General features: G+C 39.2%; 1 protein-coding gene across 21 annotated transcripts in view; it reads right to left on the bottom strand.

Moving 5' to 3' along the window:
• Window positions 1-4,257: 4,257 nt before the first annotated feature.
• Window positions 4,258-9,423, bottom strand: part of trdn (triadin) — a 41,447-nt gene continuing 36,281 nt past the window's right edge. For 20 of the 21 annotated variants that reach the window (XM_034287912.1, XM_020056407.3, XM_034287909.1 and 17 more), the window contains 4 exons: window positions 8,517-8,570; window positions 8,376-8,405; window positions 5,353-5,397; window positions 4,258-5,226 (listed from right to left, as the gene is read on the bottom strand). In XM_034287912.1, coding sequence (XP_034143803.1) covers window positions 5,054-5,226; window positions 5,353-5,397; window positions 8,376-8,405; window positions 8,517-8,570 — 302 coding nt within the window. In that variant the 3' untranslated portion in view covers window positions 4,258-5,053. Of the gene's footprint in view, window positions 5,227-5,352; window positions 5,398-7,698; window positions 7,741-8,375; window positions 8,406-8,516; window positions 8,571-9,423 lie in introns of all 21 variants that reach the window. The other variant, XM_034287923.1, reaches the window with a different exon arrangement.

Here is a 9,423-nt window from a genome sequence, read left to right as displayed (position 1 = left end):
CCCAGCAGCTTTCTGAATTATTCATGGAGATATCCGTGGTTATTCCATCCCACATGACCATCAATCTGCGGCCCAATTGGCTAGTTGGCCCTGCCGGTCAGAGGAGGTGGCCACTGACTGAGGGAACAGATGCGGGATGATGTGTGACACATGGGACTGTCCACCGTGAGAGACTGGTGGGAATGATGAATGGGCTCGGCTACACTGGACTCCACTGGTCCCTCCCATCAACTTTCAGTATAATATTGTAGCTCTCCTTGTTCTGTTGCTGGGTGTTCCGCAGCTCATTTCGCTGCCTGTTGAAAGGTGCCGGAGACAATAGAAGAGTCATCATCACACCGCCAAGTGGAACCAGCAGCTTCCATATTGCCTGTTTTGCCCTGGTCCACTCCCAGACAAGCCTCTTATGGAGATGGAGCTCTGATCCTGGCCTGAGGTGGACTCTGGGAGCGGCTGCCCAGGCTGCCTGCATGTTTAGACTGTTGACGCTGGAGGGTATCGTGGAGGGAGCTGTGGCCAGACAGAGATGAATCACACCTCTTGTCCCTTACTCACCATCAAACTCAATGAGACTCACCTGCTCTGGCTATGTGGCCAGGAGGAATATTCTCCATTGGGCCTATGTCTGCGTAATTATTGTTAGAAATTCAAACAAATGCCACAGCATAAAGCTCCACTCCTGCTTCCAACCGAAGACACGAAGAAGTTGGTCCGTTCTATTATTTATTTCAAGCGGCGGCATTACCAAGCACGGAGCACATTGCACTAATTTAGTTCTCTGGCTGACCCAGTTCTCCTGGCTCATCGTCTGATGTGGCCCAGCTAACTAGCTTGTGTTGTGCGCTCTCTCTCCCTTTCTCCCTTTCCCTCCACTTGTCAGTATGGTACGCTGCTGATGAAACTCAAGCTACATAGGGACCTCAGGCCCCAGACCTCTGCTCTGCTCAGATTACATTTATTTTTGCGGCTGTAGATCCATGGAGAATTAAGCCTTTAAATAGTGTAGCTTTTTTAGGTGACGGACTAGAACATGTGGGTTAAAGAAGCACAATTCCAGCAGGAATCAAACCAATGTAAGAGAGGAATTAATGGATAGAGAGTGTGGATTCTATTTTTGTTCACTGCCCTGTTCTAAACAAGATTTGATTCAATTAGTTTTATGAATGACTCTGGTGTGGGCTGGGATTTTTGACTCCTCTTGTTGAGCTTAGGAGGTGCCTTGAGATAAAATGGAAAGAATCGACCCACACAAAATGATAAGTACCATTTATGTACTGGCATTCACTGGCATACTGTCTGTGGGTAATTGACTCAATGTTATAAAAGCACGTATCTAGATTGCATGATATTTAGGCAAACACCCCAAGTGCTCTATTACTGTCTTCTTTTTACTCTCCCTCTCAGCCCTGGGAATGGAGAATTTTCTGTGTCCTGGAAGTCTTAAAGGTCACTTGTGTGGCGAGGTTTCATAAACACAACACAGAAGCAATATTGATGGAAGCACCTCTACGAGGCCGCATAAGGCTGCCTGACTCGTAACTGCGGCAACAAAAGCAATAAAAATGTCAAGTATGATTATCCCTCTGTTGCAGAAACATTTGAACAGCGGCTGTTTTATACCCTCCAATATTTGTCCCTGTCTATAAAACTGATGTTGCGCAGAGGAAGACTGACATGTAGGAGGATTCAACCTAATCAATGGTAATTATTCTCATGTATAGTAACATTATAACCCTGTTGCTGGTTTACATGACAACTGATGACAATGGATTCCTGTGTGGGTACTGAAGAATTTTGTGTTATTAAAAGATTCATTGCCACCAATAATGAACAATTATATATATTTTTTTTACAATTTTCTTTTTGTAACCACATACTAAAATGAAGCACACACTCAAATATTTACGTAATTTATTACAATGGTGTCATATTACCATGTGTATCTCTCATTTTGCTTAATGTACTCTAAAATGAAATGAATGTGTTATAAAAAAAAAATAACATGTAATATGGTAACGGTAAGTATTGTATTATCAGTTCATTTATGGACCATGTACAACATACTTCCCAATAAATATTCTGGAGATTTGAAAATGCTTTAAATAAGAAATGTGTTATTATTATAAGGGTTTTGAGCGTTTAAACATAACTACTAAAAGAGCTGTATCATTAACACGTCTGTCACATTAAGATGTGATCAACTGCAGAGCTAGATAAAGTTGCTAAAAGACTCAAATCTACCTGCATGCAAATTTGGATAGACAATTCATCTTGGATATAATTAGCCTTTGGGAATATATTTTATATTGTTGCTGGCACAGAAGGCAGCTGAGAGTTTGTTTTCCTTCATGCATGTCAATATTTTTGAGCAGGTAAACAGAGCATACACATCTCATAGCAACACTATCTACAGTATATCCTTCCGTTACAGCTCAACTGATGTCTGACTGAGATCTGATTAAAGCTAATAGTTCAAGTCATACAAGTCATTCAGTGCTCACCAAAGTGTAACAGACAGATCAAGAGAAAAGAACTGCAAAATGTGCAGTCTGTTCAAATAACACTCATGCATAATACATAGGAAATTATCAAAACAACCCCAAACATAATTTAATTTCTGAATCAATTTTTTCAACAGCTGTTACAGCTCACATGATAAAAACAAAATCTGTTTTTATTAATCATGTGTATCTGAGGTCTGTACTCTGTCAAGACTGTCAACAAGTGAACAAATTCACTGAAATTCGCCAGGGGCAAGTTTGTAAACGAAGTAAACATCAGGTATTTATACCTCATACCAAACAGTTGTCTTAGTCAATGCCAATGCTTGTTTTCTTGACTGGGCAGGTATGATGGTATGACCAAGCTCATAATGAAGGAGCAGCCAACCAACAACGCCATTCCACCACGAGTAGACAAGTTACTCTGACCAAAAAAAAGCAAAAATAGAAAGATAAGACGTAGTTATAATGAATATAACGATATAATTCGAGTCATCGCTGAAGTTGATTCTTTGTGGATTGTGGATCTTTGTGGGGAGGCTGTGCCTCGAGCCATCAGTCAGATCCTCAGAAAAAAATATGAACACACAGCAAACAGCAGCATCTCCCCGGTGGAACAGGAAATGGCGCTCTGGAACTTCAAAGTAATTTTTTTTTTCCCTGGCCTACTTCTCAATAATTTGCCAAGCTGGTGTTGCTGACTGAGGAAGCATGTGTCCTCTCAAAAAGAGACAATGCAACCCCTGTCAAATGTATGGATAACTAACCTCCAATAGGTCAAAATGGAGTAGCTTGGCCTTCGCTTCCATGCTTTAACAGGATGGGCTCCCAGGTTTTAACAGGATGGGCTGCCAGGCAATCACGGTATCTGCATGTGTATATTCTCACTTCTACTATACCAAGGATATCTGACCTCAGGTCCAGCAGTTTCTTTCACATGGTCTTGAAACCTGGACTCCTGACATCAGTCTAGTTGAGTAAGACATCAATGGAAATGCTGGGCTCAGCTCAGCAACGCCATTATCAGAGTAAGGCACTCCTACTTGGACAGAATCCCATAGTAGGTGGCTGCACACGGCAGCAAGTGCCGTGAAAGGAATACGATGGCAACAATATCATCCATGCCTATAGCTCGCAGGACGACATCATAACGCCATCTCACGAGAGTCGTCGTTGGTCATAAATGTGAGGATGGTCAGTGACATGACATCCTCTACGGTTGTAATGTCGGTACACACAGTCTAAGAGAGACAGTGTGAAAGAGTCAGAGAGGTTATCAAGGATAATAACGGGAGCTCCCACGAATGGTGGTGTATTCATCTTCCCACAATTCTTTACCAACACGCCGAGCAGCAAGATGCAAGCCAAAGCAGTCACATTGAAGCAACACATCAAACAACGGAAGACATTGCAAACAGCGTAGGACGTGATAAGGGAGTGTTTGACAGTCACATATATTTACTGTAGGCGTAGATCTGGCCAGATGACAGTAAGTCTTACAATGCCTGTGAACCAGATCAAATTACATCTGACAAGTATGTGACAGGGTTATTGTATGTGACATTGCCTTGCCGTCTTTGGCAAGGGGACTACGTTGATTACAATTTTTTTATTAGCTAATGACAGATAGGAATCTTAAAATACATATATATATATATATGTATTTTTAAGAATATAATACATACACATACATATATATATATATATATATATGTATATATATATATATATATATATAAATACATATATTTTTGTATACAAATACATTTTAGGCAAATACAAATCTTTATCAGTTATTTCTTAGTTTTTTTGTGCTTTTTCAGGGTTTGATGTGAATGTCAATATATGGCTTAGGATTTCAATGTACAGATAAGATAAAGAGAGCAATAACTGCAGTGCATGGCACTCTCTCCAAAGCATAGAGATGGATATGTTTCGCACCAAAACAAGCAACAGTTTTCACAAAACAATCAAAACATGTGGTGAAGTGAAACATTACAATGCCGTGGATAATGCATGACCCAAAATGTTATGTGCATACATGTTCTGTAATCACAAAAGGGATGAATGTTGTGATGCAAAAGATGAATGCCAAGTAACCATTCAACAAATGTAAACCGCAAGATGTAATATCAACATGTACATTATATACACTGGATTGAAGCTAAATTACAATTTCTATGCATATATACACTGCATTTAGTTGAAATTTACATAAGTGATAAATTCACTGCTGAAGGTAATATAGACAAAACCTACACTCGTGTTCATGACAAATACATTTGCTGAAAGACATACATGACAAAGGACTTGATGCTGAGCGATAACAAAAGCAGCAAAGCTGGTGATGGAAAGGGGTTTCGGGGAGCTCAACCGGTCATAGGAACCTTACTGGTACTGTACTGACCATTCTTCCGTACACTTCAGCCCCTGATTGTCCTGCGTTTTCAATTAAGCCAGTGGCACAGCAGTAAAAACAAACAGTGCCACCTGCTGGTGAAGACTGCAGTGCAGATGGAGTAGCTGAGGCATCGTTGAGGTGTGGAACTGTTCTATTGCCCTGCCGCTCTGGCCTTCTGCTGCTGTGTCTGCTGCTGTGCCTGCTGCATCATCATTGACCGCATGGCTGGGCTCATCGACACAGGGGTTATGCCAGGGGTGAAAGGTTGCATAGGGTAGTAGGTATTCTTTCCGGCCATTAAGACACACTGCAAGACTTTCTGGCCTGCAATATACAATATAAATAGATTGAACATATTAAGGATTTGTTACTTGCATTTTGCAAGTGTTCCTATTACTGTGAAGAACAGTAAAGACAAGTGGACCGAATTTCATCCATTATTCATCTGACCTGTTTTTTTCTTGTCTGTGACATTCTCCTCAGCCAGAGACTCTTCTAATGAGGACGGAGAACACATAGAATGTATGACACAGGATAGAAGAAAAACAATTTCATAGAATCCAAAGCTCTCTATTCCTCTTAGATTTCATCTATCCATTATATGAAGAGAATTTCAGAGCAAACCCTTTCAATTCTAATGGGCCATCCCCAGCCCTGAGACTACAGGGATTCTGGGAATTTGTTCAGCACTGCTGACATAACAAAGGCTCCAACCTCTTAGGAATTCTGATAAGGAAGTCTGTGGTAAACCACTAGAGAATATTTTTTATTTTATTTTTGTGATACACGTGACCTTCCATATTTCTCTGGATAATGGAAAGGAAATGACTTGCCTATTAGGAAGTAATCTTTGAATAAAAAAATAATCTAACATGACACTTGTAATTTTGGGTCTTCAGGGAGGAAAACAAAGCATATTGTTGCTAAGTTGCTAAGGCACATACAGCAGAGGATGCTGACACTATTCCCCAACCCACAAACTAACCCTGTCCCTTCTTGAAACATTCCAGAATGTAAAAACCACCTGAATGCAGCACATTTGATGTGTTCAAAAAGCATTTGCCTGAATGAATCATTTCTGTCAAACCTTTTTTTTGAGGAACATTAGGTGGGTGTGGTAAGGTGTGGCTTGAATCAATTAGTGGTATACAGTATCTCACAAAAGTGAGTACACACCTCACATTTTTGCAAATATTTGATTTTATCTTATCATGTGACAACACTGAAGAAATGATACTTAGCTACAATGTAAAGTAGTGAGTGTACAGCTTGTATAACAGTGTGAATTTGCTGTCCCCTCAAAATAACTCAACACACAGCCATTAATGTCTAAACCGCTGACAATGGCCACACTTTAAGAAATAAATCTATTTTATTGTAGTTTGTTGGCATATTATAGTATTACTATAGTATTATAGTACTATGTATATTTTCATGTTTTGTTTGTTTGTTTTGTTTTATGTTTGAATACTGGAGTATGTAGCTGCTGTCTAGGCAGTGGATAAAGGAGAACCTACTAAACATAAATATACATTTGACATCCAGCAACATATTTTGATGGGGGTCTTAATCTGCAATGTCCTGGACATCATCATACAAAGTTGAAATAATTAGCCTGAAATCCCAAGTAGGAGAACTGATACACAGTGGCCAGCTTTAACCATGAGCACTGCTAAGCTATGTGATTGGTTTCATGATTCGCAAACAAGTCGCTTGTTTTAAAGTGGGTTCCCACCTCTTGCTTGTTAACTATCATGGACTTTCTCTGACTTCACGTTTATGTACTTCTAACTTTAAGTTCATGTGGTGCGGTGGTCAGTTCTAGTACAGACCGCAGTTATGAGATTTAAATAGACCCTATCATTTCAACCAGGCTTATCTGTACATACCAGAAATATTAGTATTGATTTTGCTCTCCATAATCTCCAAATCTGTTTTAAATTAAGGCCCCTAAATGGATAGGATCCTCATTAGTGCTGGTGACTGATGACCAACCTAATGTCATGATGTGTAATATGCCTATCTGTCTTACATGATGGTAATGGGTGGAATTACTGAATTTATAAAATATGCCCCGGCTGTCAGCAGTAACAGAGCATCGGTGGGCTTTACACATCTGCCATCAGTGTGAGCTAATAAAATAATAAAGTGACTAATTTCAGGAAATGTTATAAAACATGGCCATAATATTTACGAAAAAATGTGTAATGGAATGGGTGGCGTTGTTAGACAGGTTTTGACACTTTGTGTGTCATAACCAGTCATAGAGTAATGCGATATGTTGTATATCACAACAGGCTTAAGTATATGTCAACTCAGTGTTTTGACAATATTATGACACCTTACTTTAGAGAGGGGCAAGATAAACACAAGCCATACTGTGAAAACAACTCTTCAAAGTGTCACTATGTATTGTGTTAAACAGCCATCATATTGAGGATAGAGATTGATGTATGTATGTATTTATTGAAGTATTGCCTGATGTTCCTGCGCACAGTGAGAAAAAACGCACAGGGGTTGAGAAGTAAGTGACTGGAGGTGGACTGAGATGGGATTAAAATATCAAGACTCAACTGCACATCCCCTAATGTATTTAATGCATTTCTCTACGATAATCACTACTAATTGTAACTGCTATTTATCACTAACATTATCTGTTGTAATCATTAAATACAACTCTGTGGACAGTATTTGATACCACAGCCATTTTCACAATTTAATTTCCTCCCAATAAATCCCCAGGAAGCAGTTACAAATGTTCACAGGATTGACCAGTGTAGGGGAAAAATCTACTACCTTAGTCCTGAACTGAAGGAAAAGAAGACTCTGGCCCATTCTCTATAATGTAAAATATAAGCAAAACTGTAAAGAAAACTGGATTATGTTTGGATAATCCACAATGCATTGAACCAATGAGACACTAGGGGATGTGGTATACGGCCGATGTACCAGGGGCTGTTCTTATGTACGCCACAATGCGGACGGCCTGGATAAGGTCTTTAGTTGTGGTACATTGGCCACGTACCACAAACCCCTGAGGTCTAATCACTATTATAAACCGGTTATTAACACATAATAATTACAGGAGTTAAACATAATTATTGCCGGACCTGTGGTCTACAGTCTATTGGAACATAGCTTTCATCAAAACAACATTCAGGATTCTAACCCAGCAGTTTAATATATATAATATTGTCATACGTATGAATGTTATGGCAGTGAAAATGTAACCAAATATTTGATGCCCACTTCCAGGGTACAATGCAATTTCTTTTTCACTCAGTACCTTTTTGAGTGTATTAGTCGGGAACTCAATGAGATAAGCCTGGGTAGGATATGTAGAAGACAACCAGACATGATTGGCTTAGACCACCTTGGCTTAGTCAGCACGGCTGCACTAAATCTAACAGCCACACAGCTCCATCCCTATCTCTTACTTTAAGCACAGACACAAGGCTTTAGTATTTACTCACCTGCTTTATCAGGATGCTTCGTGTCTCCTTCTGAAATTATAGGGGCAACATCATCAGGCATAAAAAAGTCAATAGAGAGCAATACTATTGTGTCAGCCATTTGTAGAAAAGGCACCATAAATCCTGTAACAGCCGACATACCTGTAGCCTCTTTCACCACTCTCTTCTCAGTCTTCTCAGTCTTCTCAACTTCATCTGTGAGAAAAGATAAATAAATGGGGCTACATGCCATCTCACCTCTTCTTCAAACTCCTAATATTATACAAACATATTCACGTTGCATTGCAGCACAACATTACTTTGCTGTAATTGCTGTAATTTACCATGCATTAATGTTTACCCTAATCAAGTTTTGAGTGACCGGTTTCGTTTTTGTTCTGTTCTGAATTTGTTATGGGAAATGTAAGGTATATAATAAGTGACTGAAATACAATCTTGGGAACACTTAGTCAAAACTGATATGTGCTGTTGAGTAAACTAAGTCATTCTGCCTGGCCTTTGTCTAAAGCGATACCATTTGACAGATCCAATTTCCTGTTGTCAACTAGTGTTTTGTGTTTAATAAGCATGAGAAAGAAGACTGATCCTGGCATGTAATCAAGCAATCCCTATCGCAATATACTGTTATACGCATTATGCTATTCAATAACACTTTGCTGCTTTACATGATGAGCAAACAGGATCCAGAGGTTATAAATAAGACATCCACAAAGCTATCTCTGGATAAGAAGCTCCTTAACAAAACAATGAATATATAGATAAAAAATACATTTGATGGTGCTATATAGATGTTCAAAACCTTGAAATCACTCACTTGTAGCTTTTTCAGTTATAAGTAAGATACAATTATAGATTTTTGCTAAATAAAATAGAGAAACTGACCAGCCCATCAATACAAACATTATGTCTTGCTTAAGAACTGGTTGCATGTAGTTCCAAAGGTTTTACTTGTTTACTTCCATTGTTTAGTGAGCTTGGGGGCAAAGCTAATGTGTGTGGGCTACAGTAGCTTTGGCTGGAAGACTTAAATACATTGGCAATAACTTTA

The sequence above is a fragment of the Esox lucius genome, chromosome 18 (assembly GCF_011004845.1).
Source record: "Esox lucius isolate fEsoLuc1 chromosome 18, fEsoLuc1.pri, whole genome shotgun sequence".
In the NCBI taxonomy this organism is placed as follows: Eukaryota; Metazoa; Chordata; class Actinopteri; order Esociformes; family Esocidae; genus Esox; species Esox lucius.
This window is presented reverse-complemented; position numbering and strand designations above follow the sequence as displayed.